Raw genomic sequence first — 13,836 nt, 5'->3', positions numbered from 1 at the left:
GGAATGGGGGTTATCAATGTTTGCTTTGAGAATGTTGCTTGAGAAGTATAGAGAAGGTCAGAAGGAGTTACATTGTGTCTGTAGATTTAGAGAAGGTGTAACCCAGCCAGAAATAATGGGTTAAAGAAAAAGAAACTGATTTAAAAACTATATAAGTTATAAACATCAAATTGTTTTAAGTTCATGTTTTATTTTATTTCATATTATAGTTATGATTTATTACTTCGTTAAAATCGGTTAGCTCTAAGAAACAACCTCATAGCATCATTGTAAGCTACTCTGAGCCTCTGCATACTTCTCTTCCTGTAAGAAGACTAGAGATGAGCTGTATAAAGAGGTGTTATACGTATAATGTTTGCAGAATGACACCACACAGTAAAACACTGAGTGTTTATTTAACTCTGAGAGTGTACAAATGAATCCTTTCGGGTCCATTTGTACACTCTCAGAGTTAAATTAACACTCAGGAAGTTAAATTAACACTCAGGATTTTACTGTGCACCTTCTCAAAACTTGTCACACACCCATCAAAACCAAGCATTTCCATCAAAGCCTACAATTTGTGCTCAATTGAAAATGTATGTTTTCTCATTTATTTAACACTGGATAACAAAATTGAAACTACAGCTATTAATATCAACCTCTGCAACCATCACTTCAACTTTTGTGCAGCTCCGGGGGGTTACAGTCGACACCATGACTTCACACCTGTGGCTATGGCTCTCTGGATGACGCGTGTTGTAGCAGTCTTCCCTGAAGCTTTGGGCACAGGATCTTGTCATCATTACTGCTTCCTCAAGTGGGCGGTGCTAAATCCCGGACGAGCCCCCAGTTGTTACCAGCTCCAGACCTGGGGGATATCCGGAGCGGCAGCAAACGATAAACAGGCTAAATAGCACTGTGGATCTGTGAATCAAAAGGAGAGGCACGATGAAAATACGTTGTCACTCAAGCTCGCGCCAGTTTATTTTTTGGTCTGGCTTAAGGAAGCTTTGCTCGCTTTCGTACTGATCCCCAGAAGCGCTGCAGCGCCACCTACTGACTCGGTGGTGTAAACCCACATTGTGTTTAATCTAAAAAATAGGGGGGAGGTATTCTAAACTTTTACTGAAGGCGATAAAATGGGGGGGGGTATTCTAAACTGTTAATGAAGGCGATTTCTTAATCCCTTACACATACAACAGCCCATACTCTATGTTGGAAACATTCATCTAGCTAATGCAATAATTGTTCATTTGTTTGTTCAATCTTGCCTCATTTTGTAAAGTGTTATCCCTTTATCAGTTCAGCCATGTTATCCCTTTATCAGTTCAGCCATACTTAATGCTCAGCATTCAACACTGTTTTCTGATTTTCATCAATGAAAAATGTACATAGTAGATTTTGTACTGTGGATTTTTTGGCAGGATATTCACTCAGATGAGAGCCTTGCATTTATTTTGGAAATTGGTTAGGTCAGACTATGTCAATTTGTGTTTTTCATTTATTTATTTATTAAAGCCCGACATACCTTACATTAGAGGGTGCTGGCTGAACATACTACGGACCTACATGAGCCATGGAAGGTGAGAACCAGCTTCGCAAAGCAATGCCTTCTTTTCAGGTTTCTTTCTTTGATCAGTGTTTGATGCCATTTACTGTTTTAGGAAAGCCTATCAAGAACATCATGGTTGTCCCGAGGACCACGGACTTTTTATGGTTTGATATGTCTGACAAGTGTCATCCATAGTGTAACCCTGTGGTTAAATTATAGGCCTTAGATATATTATATTGCACTATTAGATAAGAGTTTGGCCTATGTTGGTTATTTTGTTTACCTTTTGAATATGAATATATTATATTGTTGATATTGTTCTGCAAAACAGTTGTTTACCAATGTGAAATGCATTTACTTTTATTGTTGAAAACTTACCATTGTTGTGATTGGTTGGCTGTGGAGAGAATAACTTACCTTGAATGTGATTGGTTGAGAGGGCAGCGGGGAACGTCAGCGCAAGCAGACTGAACAGTGAGAGAGAGGAGGTCACTCGTCCCTTGTGTGAGCCAAACGGAGCAGTTTGATGTCGAGTTGTTATATGCTATTTTGCGGTGAGAGAAATGTAATTGAAGTTTAGTGAACAGTTATGTGTACGGGTGTCTGACCGAGACCCATCCCGGGAACTGTTTGTGTGGACTGGGGAGACAAACTGACTACTCGTCAGTCCCATATGTGGACCCAGCGACGTTACGGAGCGAGCTAGCCAGTCGGTGTTCGTTGCTAGCACAGCAAGACGGGCGAATGGACTGGATGCGGTAAGGGCTTGCCCCACAGTGAGTCGGGCCGTCTTCTAGTTTAGCGAAGTAACGTTATCAGTTACAGTGTAGTGGTGTGTTCATGCGACCATCGAGGAACGCAGAAGGAGTCGTCTGTTGCCGTGTTGTGCTGCCGAGGCGAGCACACGGTTCGACCGTGAGATGGTGCTAACGGCTAACTAGCCAGTTAGCTAGGATGGCTGCCGGCCTGACGTGCACTGCGGCGGGAAGCGCGAGACGAAGAGGAGCATTCATTCTTTGTGAGTACAAGCTGGATGTGCGGGCTTCCAAGGGGAGCGAAGAGGGCTGTTTAGGGCCCCAACGTACCCGATAAAGAAACAGGCCTGCAACTGGGGGTTGACTTTCTTTTATTTTTATTGCCGGCTTAGTTATAGGGTTATTGAGCTGTATGCTAATGTGTTGGTCTGATTCATTTGTGTGTATATGAATGCAGATGCTTGTTAGCCATTGAGGCTTATTACTTTCATTCATTCTAATAATTATTACTCATAATACATTTGTATATATAATTCTATGTACCTGTGTGAGTGTGGATTATTCATGTGTGTTTATTCCTGTGGTGTCTAGGCTATGGTAAGTGACATGTTGAGACAACCTTAAAGGGCTAGTCCACCTTTTTACTGAAAGTAACCTAGTGACACCCAGAGATGTGTAGACCATAGTATATAACCTTAAAGGGCTAATACACCATATTTTAGAACCTTAAAGGGCTAGTCCACCGTTTTAATATAAGTTACTCGGTGACACATTGAGGTGTCTAGACCATGTTAGATTGCCTTAAAGGGGTCATACGCCATATTTAAGCGCCTTAAAGGGGTAGTCACCCTTTTTAGTTGGAGTTACCAGATGACACTGTAAGACCTTTAGAGCCTTTAGAACATACTTTAAACACATAAGAAGCGACGTTAGCATACTTCAATAGTTTATTGGATACCGAGTTGTATAGAGAACTCAGGAGCGTTGTCCTTGACAGTTAAAAGGGATAGATAGCGCTACAATAGCAATTGTACATTGTAGAAAATTGTACCTCACAGCATCCTGTTAAATTTCCTTTTTATTTGCTTACAGTTGCCAGCATCTGTTCTAGAGGACATTTTGATTGATGTGGTTCTCCATGAGGGTGACGGTGCCATTCTTAGCCTGGCCCTGGTGTGCACTCACTTCCGAGACATTGTCACAAGAGAAGCTTTAATGAGACGTGCCCATTTTTTTGGCTTAGTAGCAAGTCGTCTTTGCTCTTCATTGTGCAAAACATGCATGCATATACTACTGAATGCTGACTATTTTCCGGATGGCCAGTCCACTTTTGTAAACAAACGTCTTGGAAATTACTCCTCTTGTCGTGTACCCATTTTTCCTGTTGGCAGCAAGGTTACAATGCTTGATGCACACTGTCTGATTTGCTTGTATGGCAAATCACAGACAGTCTAATAGCGCCCGCTTAAGCTTACAACAACTTTATTCAGTCAGTTGTGTTGACCATTCATCACGGTGTTTTTGACGACTGTTCCCTCGTAGCTTTGGCGTACCTTGTTACATATTTGGATGTATGTCTTGAACTTCAGATTTTTTTTATTTGTATCTTTGGCCTGGTCAGCTGGTTGATGAATTCCAGCCTTGCATATGTTTGAATGTGTGTTTTTACATATAAGATTCTAAGTCTGAATTTTTGATATTCAGGTGTGACAAATTGGAGAACATTCTCAGTGTCCCGTAAGGCAGTTTACTACAAGATGTACAAACTGGAGACCTGTAGGCAATTTGGAGACCTGTACAAAAACTGCTCCCCAGGTGTGTATTAACACTTGTTGCCATGAAGTGTTTGCTTTTAATAATCAAAACACCACAAATAAGTACAAAAATAATTTACATTACAATATCTCCTTTTTTGTTGCTAAGCGATAGGATATGTAGGTAGGGGAAAGAAAGGGGAACTCATGAGCATAGTAAGTGAAGACACACACGCAGACTTCTGCAACCAGTTCTGCCAACTGACCTTTCGCAAAGTACCGTCCCAGAACGGTGTTTGTCCAATCCTACCTTAGCAACGGTCCGTCGAGCTTTCAAACACAACAAAATGCTGAAACGGTGTGCCTATGGGATCTGCAAATCGGATACTAGATATCTGAAAAGTTTGGAGGGGGTGTAATTTTCTTTCCCTTCCCAAAACCCAGAACGCAAGAAGCGCAATGTCGGCAATAGATTTCGCAGTATAGCAGACCCCATGGCCAGCTTAAACCATCCAAAATCAACAAAAATACCTGTCTGCTCCAAGCTAAGCTTGCTGCTAGCTATTATTGATAGCTAATACAGCTAACGTATTATTACTGTTACTTCTACCCACACAATGCGCTGATTTCTTCCTTCATGTTTTGGTGTTTTCCGGCTACTTCCTGGATAATTCTGAAATGCTTGATGGGCATAGCAACAGTAACTAAGGGGGGCGGGACTTTGCGAAAGGTCAATTGTGTGCTGAATCAAAACATCTTCCTGGCTTGAAGCCAGAACACTAACTGGCACCCTTCCAGTGTGTCAGCTTACCCACTGTATATATTATATACACTACCGTTCAAAAGTTTGGGATCACCCAAACAATTGCGTGTTTTCCATGAAAAGTCACACTTATTCACCACCATATGTTGTGAAATGAATAGAAAATAGAGTCAAGACATTGACAAGGTTAGAAATAATTATTTGTATTTGAAATAAGATTTTTTTTACATCAAACTTTGCTTTCGTCAAAGAATCCTCCATTTGCAGCAATTACAGCATTGCAGACCTTTGGCATTCTAGCTGTTAATTTGTTGAGGTAATGTGGAGAAATTGCACCCCACGCTTCCAGAAGCAGCTCCCACAAGTTGGATTGGTTGGATGGGCACTTCTTTGAGCAGATTGAGTTTCTGGAGCATCACATTTGTGGGGTCAATTAAACGCTCAAAATGGCCAGAAAAAGAGAACTTTCATCTGAAACTCGACAGTCTATTCTTGTTCTTAGAAATGAAGGCTATTCCATGCGAGAAATTGCTAAGAAATTGAAGATTTCCTACACCAGTGTGTACTACTCCCTTCAGAGGACAGCACAAACGGGCTCTAACAGGTACTATTTAATGAAGATGCCAGTTGGGGACCTGTGAGGCGTCTGTTTCTCAAACTAGAGACTCTAATGTACTTATCTTCTTGCTCAGTTGTGCAACGCGGCCTCCCACTTCTTTTTCTACTCTGGTTAGAGCCTGTTTGTGCTGTCCTCTGAAGGGAGTAGTACACACTGGTGTAGGAAATCTTCAATTTCTTAGCAATTTCTCGCATGGAATAGCCTTCATTTCTAAGAACAAGAATAGACTGTCGAGTTTCAGATGAAAGTTCTCTTTTTCTGGCCATTTTGAGCGTTTAATTGACCCCACAAATGTGATGCTCCAGAAACTCAATCTGCTCAAAGAAGTGCCCATCCAACCAATCCAACTTGTGGGAGCTGCTTCTGGAAGCGTGGGGTGCAATTTCTCCACATTACCTCAACAAATTAACAGCTAGAATGCCAAAGGTCTGCAATGCTGTAATTGCTGCAAATGGAGGATTCTTTGACGAAAGCAAAGTTTGATGTAAAAAAAATCTTATTTCAAATACAAATCATTATTTCTAACCTTGTCAATGTCTTGACTCTATTTTCTATTCATTTCACAACATATGGTGGTGAATAAGTGTGACTTTTCATGGAAAACACAAAATTGTTTGGGTGATCCCAAACTTTTGAACGGTAGTGTATATGGTTGCATTATATGTGTAAATTCTGATTTCTGATTTCCTGTGGTTTCCCCTAAAGTTAATGTTAGCATATTATTCTGTTGTTATTCAGTATTATTATTCTGTGATTCCGCATGCTTATGATTATGCTTCCCGTGTTGTTTTCCTTGTGTTTTGTGTGTATTTCTACCCTGATCCTGTCGTGTGTGTGTGTGTGTGTGTGTATGTGTGTGTGTGTGTGTGTGTGTGTGTGTGTGTAAGAGAACCCTGCCGAATCGGCCCTACTGTAGTCAATGTTTTGTTAATAGAACAGCAGAGAAGCAAAAAATGCAATATGACTCAGTGGAAATTCTTTTGCATGTGAAAAAAAAAGTAAGACTAAAATGTAAAGGGTTTTTTTCCCCATTTCATTTTACTGTGATTACATTTCTCATACAATGAGTTAGTCATGTAAGTTTGATGCCCTTCTTATGTTTATAAGTTATGCAAGTCAGATGCCCATGTGAAGTTTTTAAGTCTGAAATTAGAAGACTACCAGACAGTGCTGCTATACTTTAGTCAAATGTGTGTGTGTGTGTGTGTGTGTGTGTGTGTACAGGGGCATACATGTTACGCCCCTGTAAGGAGGACTAGAAAGAAACAAAACACGGACACGACGTTGCTGCTAACTATTTAAAACATTACTAAGTTTGTTGTCGGTGTTGTATTTTAAAGTTTGTTTTTGCAACAAAAGATTCGCTTATTCTATTATGACTGCTCGCAAAAGGAAACGGTAGGGCAGCAAAACAAGGAAATACAATGTGTTTTGTGGCAAAACTGCTACCGGAACCTATCGACCAATCGCAATGCAAATAGAGGAGATCCAACTCCACCCCTTGGACCAGGAACAGACTCCACCCCCTGGGCCAAGATCCAACTCCACCCACTGGACCTTTAGACGTAGCTCCGCCACAAAGGAAAACGTGGATAATAGTTAAATGGCTACTAAATGAATGTGTTGCCTTGTTCAAAGCCTTAAATGAACGTATCACCGATCCCAGCTAAGACAGAAGAGGATGGTTCTCTGATTGGCAGTCGAGTAATAGTCGTTGCAGCGTACATGTTAAGTTACTCCTTATGAAATTAACACGTTTATCATAGCAGAGAACACAACATGGCTGAACCAAGCTTATTGCAGTAAAGGGAGGAAATAGTAAAACAATGCTGCCCCCTAGTGTTCACCAGCAAAAAAGCACAAACAAATTCCAACGAACAACCACAAAATATCAAGAATCTGTTCACTTAATCAATCTGATTGGCGGTGTCTTCCCAGCATTGTGAACACCGTTATGGGGAGACATGTGCGTGGAAGCAGCAAAAAACAAAAACAAACTCGCAATCTATCATATACAGTATTTACAAGTGAACAGCCATAATAACCATCATGTATGAAGTTATCCCGATCCTTTGCATCCAGTTCATGAAAAAATAATAATAATACGGGGCGTCCGTGTGGCGGTCTATTCCGTTGCCTACCAACACAGGGATCGCCCGTTCGAGTCCCCGTGTTACCTCCGGCTTGGTCGGGCATCCCTACAAACACAGTTGGCCGTGTCTGCGGGTGGGAAGCCTAATGTGGGTATGTATCCTGGTCGCTGCACTAGCGCCTCCTCTGGTCGGTCGGGGCGCCTGTTCGGGGGGAGAGGGAACGGGGGGGGGGGATAGCGTGATCCTGCCACGCGCTATGTCCCCCTGGCGAAACTCCTCACTGTCAGGTGAAACGAAGCGGCTGGCAACTCCACATGTATTAGAGGAGACGTGTATTAGTCTGCAGGCCTCCCCGGATCGGCAGAGTGGGTGGAGCAGCGACCGGGACGGCTTGGAAGAGTGGGGTAATTGGACGGGTACAATTGGGGAGAAAAAGGGGGAAATAATAAAAATGATAATAATATGGAGTCACATTTTTATTAGAAAGTCACGTCTTATTATCTTCATGTCTTCGACAAACGGTGAATGCAAAGTTGTGCAACATCTGGAATCCATACTGGGCACGAGTGCACGTTCTCTGTTATTTCTTCCGAAATGTGATATTCCTGCACACCCAAGTCATGCCATCCTGGAAAAGAGAGCACAAAAAATGTGGGTGTTTGTGTGTGTGTGCATGTTTAGCTATCCTTGTGTGGACATTTGGTCCACACAAGGATAGCAAAACCTGACAGCACCTACCTTGTGTGAACATTTCAGAGGTCCTCACAAGGAAAAGGGTCTGTTTTAGGGTTAGGACTTGGTTTTAGGGTTACGGTTAGAATTATCGAGCAACTTCACTTAATCTTTAAAGTACCAGTGGGTATGTTTAGATACCAATATCTACTATCCTACAAAGTTACACAAAAGATTCTGACCATACAGAAACAAGAAATAATATTACATGTATTTGTCGTTGTAGGTTAAGTTGTTTTGCAAGGTGACTATCGACATGTCTTGATGCATGCTTGATAACCCAGTTAAGAAAACCACAGAAAGTTGAATCAGTTCATCTGGACACATCGTTTATTGAGAGAAATGAGACGAGTGATGAAATGTTTCTCACAATAAAAGTTGTGTGCAGATGAACTGATTCAACTCTCTGTGACAACTGACCTGTTATGATAGTGATAACCTTTCCATTTTAGAAGATAGATCTTATGCAAAATATCTAAAGACACATCCTGGTTACTCAGTGATTTGAGCTGATATTGAATGTGTCTTGAAACTATGAGACTCAGAAGAGCATTATTCTGCGTGGCTCTTGATTCCAGAGTTTAATTTCCAGTCAGACTAAACGGACTAGAGTGGTTACCAACATCATCAGACCTGCTATACCAATAGTTAACATGAGCAAAATTAACTAATGTATATCAGCAAGTATTAGTCAACATATATCAAGAAAGTTAAGATTACATGGATACAACTAAGGTTAATAAAGAAAAGCTGCAGAGAAAAAAAGTCATGTTTTTCGTGTGGTCAATGTGCTGCAGAGAAAGGTGTATATTCTACAGTGAATACATATATTTCATAACGCATGCTGCTGTATTACGTGAAGTGACTGATATTCCCAATGTCCTATTCACAATGGAGCTAGCTAAGGTTGTCAGCCCTTATTTTACTGCTTAAGCTGGTCGAATTCTTGCCCAGTCAGGTTATTACTGGGCGCAACAACTGATAACAAGTCCTGTTCGAAACACATAGTGACAACCGAAGCTGACTCCAATCCCTGTGCAAAGACACTTGGCTGTGTCTGTAAGGATGGAAACGGGGGGTTACAACTGGCAGTTGATGTGCAATAATAAACTGCAAAACACTCACTGAAGGTTTCAATCCCCTTCAAGTCAATGGTTGAGGCGGAAGATCGTGGTTCAACTTTTCTTTTCTTTCTTTCTTTTTTGACCCCCCCCTCCTTTTTTTTCCTTCCCAGTTGTATCTGACCAATAACCCCACTCTTTCGAGCTTTCCCGGTCGCTGCTCCGCCCCCTCTGCCGATCCGGGGAGGGAGGGCTGCAGACTACCACATGCCTCCTCCGATACATGTGGAGTCGCCAGCCGCTTCTTTTCACCTGACAGTGAGGAGTTTCACCAGGAGGACGTGGGAGGATCACGCTATTCCCCGCAGTTCCCCCTCCTCCCCTGAACAGGTGCCCCGACTGACCAGAGGAGGCGCTAGTGCAGCGACCGCGACACACACCCACATCTGGCTTCCCACCCGCAGACACGGCCAATTGTGTCTATAGGGATGCCCGGCCAAGCCGGAGGTAACACGGGGATTCGAACCGGGATCCCCGTGTTGGAAGGCAACGGAATAGACTGCTACGCTACTCGGACGCCCGAGATAAAATTATTTTCAAGTTCATGGGTGCATTCTTTCTTGCTGCAGTTTTGGGATGCTGGAGAAGATGTAAAACCACACTTTTGTTTGTTTTGTTTTTTTCTGGCAGAAATAAACAAATCTTGAAGGGCTGCCTTCATATTTGTTGAGACTGGAATTCACATCTATATTCATGCTATATTTGAAATGCAAGAATTTCGTAAATATCTCCCTATTACAGACCTAAATGTTGTAAATACAGGAGCAAGTCCTGTTACTCGTCCATACAAGTAAGTGCTATCAAGTGTGTGTGTGTGTGTATGGATGCAGAACATGAGCAACTCCCATTAATAAGTCTGGTTGTCATCTTACGTTGAGCATGTCTGTCTGCTTGGTCAAGAAAAGCCAAATGCATCCATTTGCATACTGTCAATGTGGCAGGGCTAAGAAGCCAAGAGCAGAAAAATGCAGAATAACTGCAGCTGGTGAAGCCATCCCTTCATGCTTAGGGCTATATACATTTACCTGCACACCCTCTGCTGTGACTGCTGAGCAGGGCTGGATCTGCCACATACGGTCTCGGATAGTAGACAAATTGAGAGCCTCGGCAAGCTCGGCAGCTGGGATGGCTGTCATCAGGTCCTGCTTATTGGCAAAGATTAACAGTGGCACAGCTGCCAGTTTCTCCTCCTCCAGTAACTCGGCCAGTTCCTGGAAGAAAACAAGGGTTGTAATTTCAGCCAAAAACAGGATAAAATCAATCAGTGTCAAACTGTCACCAACTTATTAAGTTTAGTTAATTTGGGCTATAATTGCCCCTAGAATCTATATGTAGCATTGAAAGGAGAATTTGTTCTATTTTATGGATTGTAATTTTGACATAATTTCAATTAATAAAGCTATTCCAAGTCATTTTTAACATTTCTATTTCTAAACTCAAAATTGAAATGCCTTAACTTTCAAACAGCTTCCCTGATAGCATAAAGTCAGATAAATATGTATATAAATAAAAAAATCCACCCATCCATCCAATGTCCAAACCGCTTATCCTGCTCTCAGGGTCGCAGGGATGCTGGAGTCTATCCCAGAAGTCATTGTGCGGCAGGCAGGGAGACACCCTGGACAGGCCGCCAGGCCATCACAGGGCCCGGGCCCAGGCCCACACACACACACACACACACACACACACACACACACACACACACACACACACACACACACACACACACACACACACACACCTTGGGACAATTTAGTATGGCTGATTCACCTGACCTACATGTCTTTGGACTGTGGGAGGAAACCGGAGCACCCGGAGGAAACCCACGCAGACACGGGGGGAACATGCAAACTCCACACAGAGGACGACCCGGGACGACCCCCAAGGTTGGGCTACCCCAGGGCTCGAACCCAGGACCTTCTTGCTGTGAGGCGACTGCGCTAACCACTGCGCCACCGTGCCGCATAAATAAAAAAATTGTTATTCAGTCACTACCCTTTCAAGTATCTTAAGCAGATTGCTCACAAACTAACCCAATAAGGGTAACAATACAACAGCAAAAAAAAAAATCTTATAAAAGAGTTGAAGATTATCCATGTAAATAAATTACCTGACTTGTCTCTTCAATCCTTATCCTGTCTGAGCTGTCAATCACATAGATCTGTGAAAAATATTGTCATAGATATTACCACAAATACTGTCATATATATTACCACAGAGATCATAACATGGGAACTGCTATATTTCATGTTGGTTTTATGTATTTAGTGACATTATAATGGACACTACGTATTCCTAAGACAAACTTACCAGCACATCTGTGCTTTCAAAATAATTCCTCCAGTATGGGCGGATCTTGCGCTGCCCTCCAATGTCCCAAACATTTAATTTGAAGCCGGAAGACTGAACACTCTTTATATTAAATCCCTGTGGAGAAATGGCATGGATGCTTAGTTATTTAATACCTAGGCTGGGATATGGTTGGGTTACTCTATGCCAGACCTTGGCGCCCATGGATCTAGTAGGAGCTAGTAATTATATGTAAATCACGCTTCACTCATATAGATCAATTTGTCCATTTGTTAAGACTAGGTGTTCAGAATGTATGACAGACCTAGTGTGTGTACATATTTGTTTATGTGTGTACTTGTGTGGGAGTGATGTGGCTGACATCCTCAGCAGCCAGCTGTTTCAGTAGAGTGGTCTTGCCAGCATTGTCCAGCCCAAGCAACAGTAACTGCACCTCCTGGTCTGGAGAGTGCTTCAGCCTGCGTAAAATAGATAGCAAGCCCTGTCGGTACAAAAACAGTCTCACACACACACACACACAGACACACACACACACACACACACACACACAAAGATTAGAATTTTGGTAAAGGGCCTAAACAGTAATTCAAGATTCAAGATTTTATTGCCATCCATCATAGTTGTTAGATATTTGTTACGGTGTGCTCAGTCAGGACAACAAAACCACAAGGACATCAGCACACAAAATATGGAGACAAAAAAACATAAGACAGTTTAGAAGTAAAACGACAACGGAGCAAAGTGATGAGGGCATTGAAAAGACTATTGTCTGCGTGCAATTGGCGACACCATTTCACCAAAGGACGTTATTCCTTTAATGCACATAATTAGCCCTAAACCTCCCTAAACCTTACCTTGCTCTAGTGTTGCTCTACAGTATTAGACTGCTATTCACATCAGAAAACCTGTAGGGAAGTAATCAGTATTGTAAACGAACTAGCTGAACTGTATCAGTCAACTTACGGCTTAAATAACCAGCTAGTGGAAAAAACAACGACAACAAAAAAAAAAAACAACCCCAGGAGCAGCCTCTGTCAGTCATGAGAGGCCAGCCAGGTGTTGAACGGATTGGCAGGTTGATCTACTAGACGCAACCATAGGCAGCACATGTCAGAGGCTAAACACCAACCCTGAATTAAGAGCCACTCAGAGCACAGATTTAGCTATTAGTCTCTTGCCATGGCCTACATAGAGGGACAGCAGTTATTATTAGTCAGACAAATTAAGGCACAAGCACAATGAGTGCCTTATAGCCATAATGGCACGACGAGAGCTTTGGTGCAAGCCACTTAGCATGAAGAGCTGACAGCTAAAATGAGATTGCCACTGCACTTCGTTGGCCAATATCCATTAACAAGCTCCCCCATATCTATAAAATTGCCTCTCCGATAAGGCATTTATTGACTTTTTCGAAGATCTGAAATTCTGTAAGAAGACAAATGGATAAACTAAGGTCGTCCAAATCAACGAGGGGAATCGTTTCACAGGTTTAACCCGGGGCATGATTTCTAATGTACAGGTTGTGAATGGTTTTCATACGAATCGTTAAGACATCATTGTGAAAGATGAAGCCAGACAATACACGGAATAAACGATAACTTCCAGGAGGAAATGCTTTCGATGACAATTCATAATACCCATTCAATCCTAAATTCAGGACACTTCTTTACCATTATCACAGTAAAGCTGATGTTTATCTGGACAGTGATAAACGTAATATGTTACTAACCCCCTCCTCCCGTACTCTTACAAGCTCGCCTCTAGCCATCTCACTTAACTAACATGAGGTAGCTGGCTGACAAGTTTAACGCTAGCGTTAACTGCTCCAATAACGCACAACGACACATACATACACAAACACGGACGCCACGACGATCATAATTAATACAAAATCCACGGTAATCAAAATAAAAAAGGTAATTGTTTGGTTCCAAGGCAGATATCGTCGTGATTACTCACCATGCTGTCTTTAGTTAGTCTTGAGGTCCCTGCTCAAACAGTGTGGATTAGCACCATTCCCTCCAATACTTTGGACAACAGCTGCCTAACGGTCTCCACGGTAACCGTGACGTCAACGTAAACAACGTGGGCAAGGGGGCGGTCGTGGCACCAAATGAAAGCCATGCATTTATATTAAACCTTGAAACCGAAGGTA

The 13,836-nt window shown here is 42.2% G+C and overlaps 1 protein-coding gene across 1 annotated transcript; it reads right to left on the bottom strand.

Annotated features, from left to right (window-relative positions):
- Positions 1 to 8,012: 8,012 nt before the first annotated feature.
- LOC130121775 (ADP-ribosylation factor-like protein 3) lies at positions 8,013 to 13,693 on the bottom strand. The gene is made up of 6 exons (XM_056290662.1): positions 13,641 to 13,693; positions 12,019 to 12,162; positions 11,682 to 11,798; positions 11,482 to 11,532; positions 10,397 to 10,582; positions 8,013 to 8,146 (listed from the first exon to the last, which is right to left on the bottom strand). Exons 1-6 carry the CDS (start codon positions 13,641 to 13,643, stop codon positions 8,099 to 8,101), a joined length of 549 nt encoding a protein of 182 aa, XP_056146637.1. The 5' UTR covers positions 13,644 to 13,693; the 3' UTR covers positions 8,013 to 8,098.
- Positions 13,694 to 13,836: the final 143 nt, after the last annotated feature.

This window comes from Lampris incognitus, chromosome 12, assembly GCF_029633865.1.
Source record: "Lampris incognitus isolate fLamInc1 chromosome 12, fLamInc1.hap2, whole genome shotgun sequence".
Taxonomy (NCBI): domain Eukaryota; kingdom Metazoa; phylum Chordata; class Actinopteri; order Lampriformes; family Lampridae; genus Lampris; species Lampris incognitus.
Note: the sequence above shows the minus strand (reverse complement) of the source record. Positions and strands in the feature narration are given on the sequence as shown.